The sequence below is a fragment of the Leptinotarsa decemlineata genome, unplaced genomic scaffold (genome assembly GCF_025532065.1).
Source record: "Leptinotarsa decemlineata unplaced genomic scaffold, Ldec_3_MD MMD2_tig00002082_RagTag_RagTag, whole genome shotgun sequence".
Lineage (NCBI taxonomy): Eukaryota > Metazoa > Arthropoda > Insecta > Coleoptera > Chrysomelidae > Leptinotarsa > Leptinotarsa decemlineata.
The window spans coordinates 3,808,453-3,823,164 of record NW_027412573.1 but is presented as its reverse complement, the minus strand read 5'-3'; the positions used below and the strand labels follow the sequence as shown (position 1 = coordinate 3,823,164).

Here is a 14,712-nt window from a genome sequence, read left to right as displayed (position 1 = left end):
ATAAGCTTTCTTTAAACTTTGATAAAACCCATCTCCTCACATTCAAATGTGAACTCCCACCTCTTAGTTTGAATAACAACATTCTCGAGATGAAATTGTCCTCCAAATTCTTAGGACTTCACATTGATAATAAGCTTAAATTTGAGGATCATATTATCAAGTTGAATAAAAAACTTGCATCTGGCTGCTTTGTAGTGAAGTCAGTTTCGAAGGAACTGGGTAGAACCTTTGCAAGATCTGCGTACTTTGCCTTTGTGGATGCACATATAAGATATGGTATTGCCTTCTGGGGAGTATGTAGCAAAAGCATGCTGCAGACTGTTTTCGTTTTACAGAAGCGAGCTGTCCGGTATGTGTGAGGACAAAGTTTCAAGATCACTGCAAACCATTATTCATTGAACAACGAATTCTGACAATAATATCTCTATTCATTCTTGAAACAGTAAGTCTGATTCATAAAAGTATATCTGCTCGTGATGATACACTATAATACACTATACACGTCAAGCTAACTTGATCAGACTTCCCCTGCTCACACAAACAATGGTGAAGGACTCATTGATATACAATGGAATAAAGATGTACAACAAAATTCCCATATACCTGAAGAGTTATTCTTTTAATATTTTCAGGAAAAAATTAAGCGACATTTTGATTGATAAAGTCTATTATAGTTTAGATTAATTTTACAGTGACAACGCTTTTTATGAATTGTAGTTGACTACTGTATGTCACTATAATATAGCATATTTTTTAAGGAGTTTTTTTGAATTTTAAATTGTATAGCATTTATTTTGTTTCGTAAACATGTGTTGACACCCTATTTTACATAAATGGGCTTTTAGGAATTACTTTTATACTACTTTGACATAGTTCATAATCGTTTGTCAACAAGAACTCTTTCTTAGGACAATAAACGTATTTCTCTCTCTCAAGAATAAATAAATCTCTTTATTATTGTCATTACTATCATTGTTATTCATTAATTGTTCCTTTCAGATATGTATGTTTGCATCGAAGTTGACTTCTACGGTCACTTCTTTCAAAAAGCGAAAACGAAAATCGTGTGCAATACAAACAACCCTCAATGGAACGAGAACTTCATCGTAGATCTTGAGGGGTGTGAAAATCTTCGGATATTGGTTTATTGCGACAGCAATCCGAATCCTACCTTGTTTGGAAAGTTTACCCAGAAGCTGAGCAGGAAATGGCTGAGTCGCCAAGTAACCGAAAAGGATTTCTCCATCAACGGCTGCACGCTGAGGATGGGGTTGAAGTACATTCCGTGCGAAGTGAGTTTGAGGAGGGTGCCGACTGGAAAAGTCGGCGCCTTGTTCGGCGAGAAGATACAGGCCGTTTGCAAGTGAGTGTACTGCCTGTAATAATGGATTATTTTCACTTTAAAATCAATTAAGATTAGCTTCATGTCATTTTATTGATTAGGTTAGAATTCCTGCTTGAGAAAGCTGTTGTATAACGAAAGACGTGTCGCGGTTTTGTAAACCTCTTATAGTGAAAAGCATAATGAATCTTGATAAGTCAAACTTGATCATTGAACTGACATGTCGTTTCGAAATATTTAGTTTATAATAACAAGAATAAAAATATGGACTTGGGAAATCGAAACGAGTGAATCTTGACCCAAATTTGTAATATAGTTTAGAAATTGTTATTTTACACTTGACAATGAAATGAAACTTGTTAGAAAATGAAATAACTTCGTGTCACACTGATTTCTGCCAGTGTTTGTGGATTCAAAAAAAAAAAATATATATATATATATATTGTTTATCCGTTGTGTACTATTCGATAGTCGACTTTTCGCCATCATCTCAGATGGCATTATCAAGACGAGTTACTGCTTTGCTTCGAGAGGTGTAACTGATGTTAGGTTCTTCTTGTGGTGTTTTTATATGGTTTCGCTTGCGTAAGCGAAGTAGAATAGATTCACTATAGAGAATAACAGCATACAAGTTATTTTTTAATAGGTTTCTATAACTCATTTCATTTCATAGTTTTTTTGTTGATTCATTGTCGTCCTATGAACTTGAGTTTCTTGGTAAAAAGGAAAACTGGTACCTCTGGCATAGAATAAATCAAAGAGAAGCACCTTTTCTAATTACCAGAACTGCAATACTCTTTTTGAAGCGCGTTTCACCAGAAAAGAAAGCAAACTTAATTTCCTGAAGACGGCAACTTGGTTGGTGAAACGCACATCGGGAAGAGCATTGGTGATATTGTTGGAGTATAAGTTTCACTTCTCGTTCAAATTGGAAGGTGATCAGCTCATTTTTTAAATCATTTTTCATTTGATGTTGCTTGAAAATTGAATCTAATTTATTCATTGCAGACGGCAGAAAAGAAATATTCCTTTCATCATAACAGCGTGTATCAGAGAAGTCGAAAGACGAGGCATGTCTGAAGTGGGTATATACAGAGTGTCGGGTTCTGCACTAGATATATCCAAACTGAAAAAATCCTTCGAGACAAGTAAGTTCCTTGAATATTCTGTTGCAAATTTTGCAGGTAATTTTCTTGTTCCATTTCAGACTCTTATGAGGCGGAACAACTTCTGAAGGAGGTCGACATACATTCCGTAACGGGTATTTTGAGGCTGTACCTGAGAGAACTTCCTGAGGCTTTGTTCACGGATCAACGGTATCCTGAGCTGCTGGAAGCGTTCAATAATACGAACGGTAATTTGAAAAAGAGGACTGAATTACTCAACGAGTGCTTCTCCAAACTTCCGGAGCCCAATAAGCAAACCATAACTTTCATTTTGGAGCATTTGATGAGGTTAGTGTAGCTGATAATTTTATGCAAGAGAAAAAATTCGGGCACAAGTATCGTTGATTCAAAAAATTCAATAATACTATAAAAATAAAGTATAACTTTTTACAGATGTTGCAAAATTTTTAGCTATCAAACCGTCTTGGCCCAGTTCTTTATTTAATTTATGTGAATGGCGAAACTAAATCAAATTTCAGTGAAAATGTTTCTCTTTTGCAGATGATACTGTAATTTATATACAGAAGAAGTGTATTTATTTACGGCAATGCATATTTTTACAAAATAATTAACAGGTTCACACATATGTATTTAACAGTAATCTAAGCTAGGTATATAAAATAAAAAAATCGTTGAAATAAGTTAATGAATTACAATCTTTTCAGTCTTTTTAAATGTTTCCAAAAATGAATTGAAAAGTTCTAAATCTACATTGTATGTATTTGCAAGTCTCAAAATTTTACCTACAGATTCATTCCGGCCATAGTTGGTGCAACAAATGGGTACTTTGAAGATTTCCAAATTTCTTGTTCTCCTTGGATTCACATTTAAAGTTCCGGGAAACTTTATGCATTAGTGTAAGATCTGATTCTAATCTTCTATGAGCCAGAATATTTAAGTTAAGAGTGTCCAATATAATTTTATAGTCATATTCACCAATGATATCCCAGTTTATATGCAGAGTACCTTAAAAACTTATTTTGAACACTTTCAAGCATATCAATATCCACATGATATAAGGGCACCAAATTGTGGAATTTTATTCGATTAATAAGAAGAAGAACTTTATTTTTATTTAGTAGGACATGTCCTAATATAAAAATAAAAAAATAGCTATACAAACATGTTTCTAGACTAATAGTTATATAATAAAAAGAAAAAAAGACAAATTATAAAAAATGAAATAATGCACTTGAAGTATATTAATTCGTGTGAACAAGATTGATTATGTTGTAATACATTCTGGTGATTTATAGTGACTGGATATGTTTACTGATCCTCGTTTTAAATACATAAATGATATTAGATTGCTTGAAGTCTTGTGGTAGCTTATTGAACTCATTGAGTCCTTTATAGAATAGCGATTTCATTGAGTTTGCCATTTTCCAATTAGGGAGATGAATTATATTATTTCCTCTAGTAGTATAGTTATGTATTTGGGAGTTAATCGTAGTAAATTCACTTAGATAATCTGGAAGTAGCTTATGTAATATCTTATAAATAAAAATCATTGTTAATTTATAAAATCTGTTATTCGCCAATACTCACTGCAAACAATCTAACATCGCTGCAATGCGGGTAAAACAATTACACTTCAGTATTATTCTCATACCGTGATTTTGCAGCTTTTGTAGTTGTGAAATTTTATTAGAATCAAGGAAGTATAGTAAGCTCCCACAATAATCAAAGTGGGGCTGGATAATTCTGTATCAGTTGAGCCATGAATAACTTTAAACATCTTCAGGTCATCAGCAAACAAAAGAAATTCACTATAGAGAATAACACCTTTCAAGTCATTTATAAATAGGTTGAAAAGCAGTGGCCCTAAATGAGAACCATATGGTACACCCGATGAAACTGTAATTGAGGAAGATACTGAGTTACCATATTTTACAAATTGTACTCTGCAGGCTAAATAATTTTCAATCCATTTCAGAATGTTTTCTTGAATACCTAAAGCGTTTAGTTTATGCAACAACAAATTATAATATTTGAAACTGACATCAAACTAAATTTATCAGAATATTTGATCTTGACCATAGGAAATCGTGATGAAACGTATTTGCCAACAATGATATTTTGACACTCACATCTATTTATCTTCACAAACTATTGATATATACCTTCACTAACGAAGGAAAACTGAATAAGAATAGCGAGTATCACAAATATGATAACAGAAAAAAAAATGACTTCCATCTGCAATACGCACTCGGATCACAGCACAAGAAATCACCTTCATATGCTGGGGCATATCTATTCAAACTGATACCTGAAAATATTGAATTAGAAACAAATTTGAAAATGTTTGAACAGATGTTGAAAAAATACTTGATCCGAGGAGCATTTTATCCTTAGATGATTATATCAGTGACCCTGGCTAATCTCACTGTTATGTAATAAGCTTTTAATATGAGTAATTAACTTTCAATCAGCTTTCAATATGTTTCATTCCACGTATTTTATCCTATAAATATAAACTGACGATATTGTTAATGTTCGCACCTTGTTTGACCTGTCTCATGTTGTAAACAGAATCTGAAGGAATTAATAAATTATCTACGTCTACCTTCCGGCCTAAAAAGTGTTGCATCAATTTTAGTATTTAAAAGGAGAATCAGACTATCTTGTAGATGGTTGTTTTTACAATATCAATGAATATTTTGAATATCCACATTTGCTAATCAACAATTAATATAATGTCTGGCATACCTATTTCAACTATTATGTACATGTATAAACACTTTTGATTGTTTATATTAAACAAGCACTCTCTTGTGTTAAATTAATGCATTTTGTAATGCTGTTGTACTAATATTTATATACATTTCATGTTTTTAGCATTGACGACTACTATATCATTGTGAAGTGATCAATTCAAGGAATAAAGATATTGTATTGTATTGTATATTTCTAGGATACACAGACACGAAAGCGAAAACAAGATGTCTCTCCACAATTTGGCGACTGTTTTTGGACCTACCCTGCTACGCCCTGGGTTGAAACCGGACTTGAAGCAGCAAAAAGACCTCCTAGCGGCCGGCACCGTAGACGTAATGGCGCAGGCCGGCATCCTATACTGTTATCTGCAAGACCTCTTGAACAACTCGCAGCGGATATGCAGATGAGGAGATGTGTGATTTCAAGAGAGAGAGTTGTAAGCCAAATTTATTTTATGTAGTATGTCCTGAGTATTTTTTTTGGATCTCTGTAAGTATTTGTTATCTCAGTTTCCAAGAAAAGGACATGCTTTGTATAACTTGTATACAATACCTGCGTGACTGTAATTATCATTTTTATTATTATAACTGTTTTGTGTAAAATACGACCAGAACGAAGTTCAAACTAGTGTGCGGATTTTTTATTGCAATTTATAATTGTTCCAATTTGCGCAGAGTGTTTATCCGGTAATTTTTCTTTGTGATCCATGAGTACACGTTTGTGATGTCATTTTATCGCAAATACATGTAGTGATTTCTGGTGCTTCGTAAATTTCAATTGAAAATTTAATTCAAATAACTTTCTTCATAGTATATATTGATTTAAAGTTTGTTTTTTGTGTTGTATTTTTATATTATAAACTTTGCTCTTTTGAATTGATACAAAACCTAACTTTTTTACCCTTCACTTCCTCTGAAATGACCCTCCCAGTACTGATGAGAAGCTAATACTCCGAAACCGATCTATTGGTGGTCGCTCCAACGGAATTGAAGTAATTTCAGCTTCTCATATATGGGAAATTACTTGCAACCAATCTTTCGAATTGAAGAAGTTGCACAGGTGCCTGATAGATTCACTTCAGTTTTTTGTCCGGCATTGGTTTGATATAACTGGACCGCAGATAGACTGGTTTCGGAGCACTTGCTCCTCGTCAGTACTGGGAAGGTCATTTCAGACGGAGTGAAACGTCTTAGTATCTCGAACAAACAAAATTGATTCCAACAAGTCATACGCTTTATCTGAAGTTGATTCAGTAGAATGTTCACTGCACCACCTGCAGACATAGTACAGAAACAACTCCACAAACACATATTCCAAGGTGGGAGTCAGAATACTAAACATATTCCAGAGAGGTGCATATGACATGCCCAAGTTCAGGTGAAAAACCCCTTACCCCTTACCTCTCATGTGTTTGTGGAGTTGTTTTCGGACTTTGTCTGCAGATGGCGCAGTGGACATCCTACTGAATCAACTGCAGCTAGAGCTTATGACTAGTTGGAATTAAATTCGTTAGTTGTTGTTGTGTTCCCACCCCAGCCAGGTAGGTTTATCCCGTGAAGGGCGGCACTGATGTCTAAGGACTTCATGCCGCCCTACAAATCAGCCATGAACCCATTGGTCCTTCCTGAGACCAATAATCAGCCGAAAGGGTAGGGGAGCTGGACTCCAAACCTGAAGGAAATGAGGATGACCTTCCATCGTTAGTTGTTGGTTTTTTGTCTGGTATCTGCCACACGTACCTTCAAAATCGTAGGTTCACATGAAAGGCAAGGGTCAAGGTTTTTCGCCTGTACTTGAGCATATCATATTCACCTCCCAGGAATATATGTTTTATGTCATAATTATTTAATTTTCCTCCAATACACTACATGCATTTGATTTTTTTTAATTGTATTATCCCTATTTATTTCACTTGTCTTCCACATTGTGTCAAAAACGTTTTGTACTTATCTGGAAAACCAGGAAAGAGATAAGGTACTTTGTACTAAAAATTTATAGAATGCAGCTCAAAGCTGAATCAATCTAGTCACCTACGAAGTATTTGACTTGTGTTAGGCCCAGCCTATTGCAATCAACATTCCTCTTGATTTCCTGAGTACTTAAATTCATTTTTAATCTTTTTTTTTTTTCAATTATCGATAAACACTTTGTAGGAAATATATTCGGTTATTTGAAATTTGTTTACCTATCGTTCTAAGTGTATCTTTAGAATTTTGTAAAGAGTGTCTTCGAGAATTTCTACAGAGGAACTTGTCAGCTATAATGAAATAGGAATACTATATAGTACAGCCATGTTGTATACTGAAAAAAGAAACAATAGTTGGACAAAGAATGCAAATTTCCATAACCGTGGAAAAACTGTTGTTATTTTTCGAGTTTCTTAGTTATGGTCTGCATGTTTCTACATGTGCCTGATGTGTCTATAATTGTGGCAAACTGTTCAAAAGGCAATGATATAATGGGCGTAGTCCTCTAGTTGTTTGGTGGTCAGTTTGTAGTAGATAAGCTATGAACCCGTGATGGCTGCCGTCGGGAATTCTGAAGTGGGGGTTGGCGCTGGACTGAAATCACGTTATGGGACACGAATTTCATGACCTGTCATCTATCACATGAACTTCAGATTCGTTGGTAGATCTGAATCTGAAGTTCATCCTAGTACGACCTCCTCATGGCGATGATGACAGACTTGACAAATGACAGCTTCAACGTCACTCTTAATGTTGTGTTCCATGAAGGATAACATACCTTGTGTTCCATAGAAACTTCATGGTCACTTGGTTCCCTTCAAGCTTCTACCCGTCCTTACGATTACTTTACTGCTGTCATCTTGAATCCATATCTACAGATTGTCTACCCTCTGATTCTGTTAGCATAGATAGAGTATACATAAAAAGGAGTCTGTTAAGGTAGAATCATATTCGATATTCGGGAATAAAACGAAACCTTCATTTTTTGAATACTTCAGCTATATTTTGTTTCTCTTGTAGAGCAAAATTAAGGTTTTTGGTCAATAAATCATTCCTGATTTTAGTATAGATGTATAATACTCCAAATAATGCAATAGATTTTATTCATTTTATAAGACAGTGAATCATCATATAGCTACCCTTACCACTGATAGAATGAAATCAGAGCCTCAACTGTTTAGTATGTGTTGCAAGACAACAAGAGCACTGCGTCCATTGTCTCATTTGAGAATGTCTACTGTAGTTGTGGGTGAAACATTAGATGTAAAAACCTGCAGTTCGCGGCCAAAAGACCCGGAAAATTCTTTCAACTCAATAGGTGGACAGTTCTACACAGAGGATTTTGAAGTGTGATGAGGATGTAAAACTAAATCTTTTACAACTTAGATATTTTGACTGAGGGTTTAAAGTACAGGGTAAATTGAAAAAACCAGCTTGATTTTGATAATTATGAACACTTTTATGAATGCTCCTCAATCGAATAAATCAGTACCAACATGTATTTGTTTTTGCAGTAACTCAAGTGTTAAATTCTATGAATAGTTGTAACGTTCGAAATTTAGAGATTATTATTCCCTAAAACTTGATCTATACGATTTTTTTAGATTTTCTACCCAACCCACCTATGCCTATTTTTTTTTCTATATTTTCAGTGACAATTTGGTGGTACTATGACTCCTTTGGGTCATCTTCAATTTCGTTTTTTCAACTTGCTCCTTTAAAACTTTTCTCTTTTTGTTTCCTATATAAACACACAAAATCTGTATTGTTTGATACAAATACATCACAATTTGTTAATGTTTTCAAAAGCTCAACCAGGTTACCAGTGACTTTTCCTTCTTTGGACATCTTTTGACCAAGTCAGATCACCATGCGTCATTAATTATTTCTCAAACAGTATAATCACAATTGGGGTATACTTTGCAGAAAAATTTGTGTTTTTTCACAGGTGATAAGTTTGTACATTTATAACATAAAAATCTAGATTCTGTTTTTTTTCTAATTTTTGGAGGAAACTTCAAACTGTCATATTACAATTTTTCCAGTTGTGATAGACTGTGTTGTTCAGATCCACTTTACTGTGATCTCACCCGACTCCTGAAAAAATCGTGAACCTTTTGGCCGGATAGCCCCAGTAGCCAGGCCACTACTTGAAGAAGAATCAACAGTATCATAAAATTATGCATCAGCATCAGGGATTCAAAATTTACTGGTGGGATCCTTCAAACTCAGAAGATGCAAATATTTCTATGCTACCTTTATCGCATATAATTATATACTCTTCAGGTATATACACAAGTATACAGAATAAATATAAAATTGACATATGACAGTTACATATCTAAAACTGGTTGTTGCAGCCCATACTGCTCAGTACAGGAATTTTGAGGTTATATTTGTACAAGTTACAACCTGTAATTTTTGGCACAGGTATATCTCAATGTTATGAAACCTGAGAAATAGTTGAATTACAAAAAATGGTTTATTTGGGCTTATATCACAAAAGGTAGGAGCTAGAGAATCAACATAAATTTTTGAATGAATTTTTCTTTCTTGAACATTCATAGGTTATAATAACTAAAAACTTTTCAAGGCCAAGTCATTATTGCTAACCCATAAGAGTCTAAACCAGATTATTATTTCTAGATAGAATTTTTTGGGTGATTTACAAAAAAGTGAGAACTCTTCAAAAACATTTTTCAGTAGCTCTTTTAATATGGATATCATTTAATTTATTGTCATGAAGAAAAGAGAAGTGAAACTTTGTTTTTTACCACTTGCAAGTTTCAATTATCTTTTCTTCATTATGATTTCTTACCACATAGTAACGACTACATCCATCAATTTATTGAAAGTTAGGATTTATTTTGCTCGAATCAGTGGCATCTCTTATTTTTTATTATATTAGTATTTACGTGTACTGCCTCACTCTTTAATAATGAAAAAGTGTTGATGTTATAGGGAGAGCCGGAAATAATTAATTTTATTTTGAAAGTTTATTAAAGTATCCAAGGCACATATTCCGTCGTTTTGAATAAATTCAGTATTTATTTGTATAGGATCGACTATGTTTTATTCCCTTAAGTAGGCCTGTAAGTATTCTGTAAATGTGTGAATGTATTTAGCATCTATTTATTACATATTGATGTCTTATTACATCGTAAGAACATGCATATATCTACCTATGTTAAAATTATATTTTATATACATTTGTAATTGATTGCAATATACATATTCAAGAATAAAAGACAGTTTTTTTTTCTTACTGCAGTTACAGGTAAGTTACCAAAATAATTTTTTATCCTACGAAAGGACTAGTTTCTATGTGTAGTCAAAGCAAAATTTCCTAACTTCTCAACCTTCTGATGAATGTCTTACTTTCACAAAGATCTTAGTACTAGGTACTCGGTAAGTTTGTTTGCAAAACATTAGTTAATAATTCTGTTGACACCTCCTTAGACTTCTGAGGATTGCTCGCTTGTTGGAAAAATTCAATGAATAAATTCATAATGGTCTTTATTTATATCTCAAAGGATAGTTCACATACCGTAATTTGTTGTTTCCAGACTTATTAATTATCAAATGAAAATTTGACTAAGAATATTGCATATTTTGAATTCCTTGGTGGGGAGATTACGCAATAAGTTAAACTAAAAAGTTGAAGATGTATAAAATAAGCTGTGAGGACTATAACAAAAATATATTGGTCAGACTAAGCGAGCCAATAAAACTAGATTCAAAGGACACGCAGTACATTTCCGATTTCGAAGACCAGATAAATCTAATATCGCTCAAAACGCCCCGGAGAAAACAGCTGTAGAAATAAAACTGTCTGAAACTGTGGAGATCGGTATGCTTTCGAAACCTTGGAAATATCAAACTGTAGCGTGTAGTGGAAGCACGACAGGTTATAATACCAACCGTCAAGAATTTACTCACCTGTATCAATTTACAGATAACTTCCGAAGGAATGTTTCACAAAAAAAGCAAGGCTGGAAAATGTTACAATTTTATTTGACTACAAGGCTAAACCTTAGATATTCAGTTGATAATAATGAAAATATGGCACTTCTTTAGAAGAAGTTCTCTGCAACAAATACAAAATTAACATAAAATAACATCTAATATGTCCATGACATTAAAAATATAGGTAACGAATAAACTTAAAATTAGGGTAGTTCACAATTAGCACCTTATCATGTAATCACTTTAAAATAAAAAATGTCTTTGGTTGATTTTGTTTATGTCAGAACTCGAGACAATTCAATATTAAATCAAGACATTTTGTAGACTGCCTATATTGCAAGAGTAAGTCCCTGGAAATTGGATTTTGACGATTTCCAGAGAAATACAATAATTCCTCATACAAATGGATTGATAAGTAAAATTCTGGGTTCCTGGTGAAATTCTTGATGAGGAAAAAAGTTGAATATGTCAAATGTTAAAAAAAGTTGAAATTATCGAAGGTGTGACTCAAACAATTATTCAAAAATCAATTTATTTCATCACCAATATAAAACAGCTCTGATTATTTTCTTATTAATCCTAGAGCAGGGTGATTTCATGTATTACAAACACCTGTCTGACAGGATTCTCAAATTTGAAGCGCTTTTCTTCATTTGAATCAAGTCTCCACGTCAAATATAAACTCCATCCTCATCCAAGAAGAACAATCATTAACACCTTAATAGACTCCAAACCCATGGAGGATGATTTGAGACTTTTTAAAAATGTATGATTTTCATAATCCTGAAATAGAAAATGAATTTCAGGCCTATGCCGAAGTTTGAAGGTGATGCAGATGAAAATCTAAGTAAAGTGCATGTTCACCGCCTAGAACGGACGACATGAAGCTGAAAAATCGATTTCTAATCGCACATTTTTGAGAGGCATGGATTTGCAGTCCATTAAGAAAGTATCCCACAAATAAAACAACCTTAGCGTTAGTCCAGACTATCACAATCACGATCACAAAATTTTATACCATTATCAGACCACTCAGGTGATGCGTCGGTATAACAAGCACAATTTGTTCAATTAATAAAATAATGTCAGCGGAAAGCTAATCTGTTTCAACAAATCAAAGAAACTTGTAGGAGATCATAATTTTTAAACGAAAATCCAACATTGATTCGTAAGACCAATTGAGACGCAATACAATACCCGGCAGCTCAATTATTAATTTACAAGAATCATTTTTGATTACTGGTAACATCTACGTTCTGTGAAACTTGCGTGAAAATTGCATAAAAAGCGAGGCTAATGCAAGGTTTGAGCTAGTTCCGCATGAACAACAACCAAATACATAAGCCATTCAATAGTATCAAAAATATATCTTTTAAAAAAAAAAAAATCAAACTCATCACAAAAATAAACAGAGTTTAACTGTGATTAGACATGTTGATAGTATATTATAATAATCTCCACTGTGTTATTCTTGTTATCTTTTAAAGCCAATGTTAGAATTATAGCCATTTGGGCATTTTCAATAACAATAGATTGTAAAAAATTGACCAACTGTTAACATGGATTCTCTGGTAGAAAAACTTTTAAATCATTTTTTTCAACATCCAAAACGAAGTTGACATCAAAAACCAGGAGAAACGATTCACGAACCAAGATGGAGATGGCGTAACAATCTATCGGCTTGAATGTCCAGTTTTTTCAAGAGAAATTCACAAAATGAAAAAAATCAAGATTTCGAAAGTAGCAAATATTGGTTGCTGAGAAAGAAATAAAATAAGGGATTCTGTTTATTGCTAGGTCGTCAAATTTCCCCCGAAACTTTTATTCCAGCCACAAGAAATTTGCTGAGAAGTTTAATGTCAAGCCCGCTTGAAACATTAATAGTATATTTGTTAAAAACGCCCCTTGTCACAGATACACGCCTCATCAACAATCAGCCAGCTTTTCCTTTCAACAACACAGTTCCTACATAGATTTTTCTGACAGCTGAACATGGAAATGAAAAGGGCGAAGTGTTACGCCTAATGGTAATGGTGTAAACATCATTAGCTACAGTCTAAAATAGGAGAATGTAGGTCATATGAAAGTGTGAGAGGTAGACTGAAAGTAAACAAAAAGAAACCCTAGTCAAACTTATAGTTTTTCTCTAGCAGTGGATTGAGAATTGAAACTATTCTTAAATTCAAAACAAACAGTTCTGATTTCTTTTTGTACTTAATTTTTTGAACAAGAATTCACTAGCGATGACTTCACAGAAACAATGATTATAAATAACAGCCACAGAAAATATTTATATATGGAGTTGTTGATTCAATCTGTTGAAAAAATTAAATTACAATGCTTAACCGATTTCCTACTTTTCCACCAACGCCCCAACATTTGTCTCATTTTAGACTGTAGCCTGAATGAACGAAAAAAGTCTTACAATTTAAAACCTGATGTTACAACTCTTATTCGGTAACTCTTTACATGGTTTCTCTCTTTAGGATCCTACAATATACACATTTTTTTCGTCGATTGTTTCAATGTATCCACTTCAAGAATATATTTACATATTTACACAAGCTCTTTCCAAAAATTACGCTAATCACCAGGATGTTCCGGACAGGATCTGTTTACATCGAACCACTGGTCTATACACCTGAAAAAAAAAAAATTGATAACAGTAATGAGTGTCAAATTTTCACGATGGTAGATATAAAACTGGCTATTATACAACGTAGAAAAAAAGTCATTTTTGACAAACCTTGAACTCAATCAGATATAAAAAGAGCCAAGAATTTGAGACAACATCAACAACTAATTTTACATTAGCACCCGCAACGTTAATTCCTACAAAACTTGGCGTTTATACAGGAATGATGGCTCAAATGGAATGGCAACTGTACTTTGTTGCAGGATATTTACAACGGGTGATCTTTGATCTTTAAAAGCTTTTACAAGGTAAAATCCTTGGAGTTCAATATTCGATTTTTGAATTTTCGGCAAATATGGGTATTTTAGTACGAGGTCTGTTGAAAAAATAAAGTGAAAATTCAAATTTGGCGGGGTGCCCACACTCGATTAGCCATTTTTTTATGTTGGTACATTCGTCTCGAACATATGCTCACAGATCAAACTGTTTAACATGTTTAGTTTGTTGGTGAGAGGCATAAAAGTTGGAAGTATTTTGGATGTACGACGATTTTCTGCTATCGAAAGAAATGGATAAAAAAATTTGGCTCAAAGATTGTGTGAAAAATGTAATTAAGTACACAAAAATACTTGAAATGTCGACAGTGGCATACGGTGATTGTACTCTGAGTCAGACAAATGTTTACAAGTGGGAGTTCCCCAAGGCTCAGTTCTCGGGCCTCTTTTATTCATAATCTATATATCCTTCACGTCACCTCATAATTGTTTTGCTTTCGCCGATGATACTACTCTTACGACATCCGGAAAAATCAAGGGTAATTTGGTGCGCGATATAAATCAAATTCAAAAGAATGCTGACGTATGGTTCAAAAGAAATAATCTAATGTTGAACGAAAATAAAATTCAACACATCATT

At 33.6% G+C, this 14,712-nt stretch overlaps 2 protein-coding genes across 3 annotated transcripts in view; one reads left to right on the top strand and one right to left on the bottom strand.

Moving 5' to 3' along the window:
- The window catches only part of RhoGAP1A (Rho GTPase activating protein at 1A), a 33,135-nt gene extending 19,409 nt beyond the window's left edge, over window positions 1–13,726 (top strand). The window contains exons 11-14 of the mRNA XM_074176853.1: window positions 1,000–1,363; window positions 2,351–2,490; window positions 2,550–2,796; window positions 5,426–13,726. Of these exons, the coding sequence (XP_074032954.1) occupies window positions 1,000–1,363; window positions 2,351–2,490; window positions 2,550–2,796; window positions 5,426–5,636 (962 nt within the window). The 3' untranslated portion in view covers window positions 5,637–13,726. The remainder of the gene's footprint in view (window positions 1–999; window positions 1,364–2,350; window positions 2,491–2,549; window positions 2,797–5,425) is intronic.
- Window positions 11,192–14,712, bottom strand: part of LOC111502523 (E3 ubiquitin-protein ligase ZNRF1) — a 52,503-nt gene continuing 48,982 nt past the window's right edge. For both annotated transcript variants that reach the window (XM_074176855.1, XM_023156622.2), the window contains one exon: window positions 11,192–13,803. In XM_074176855.1, the coding sequence (XP_074032956.1) occupies window positions 13,746–13,803 (58 nt within the window). In that variant the 3' untranslated portion in view covers window positions 11,192–13,745. The remainder of the gene's footprint in view (window positions 13,804–14,712) is intronic.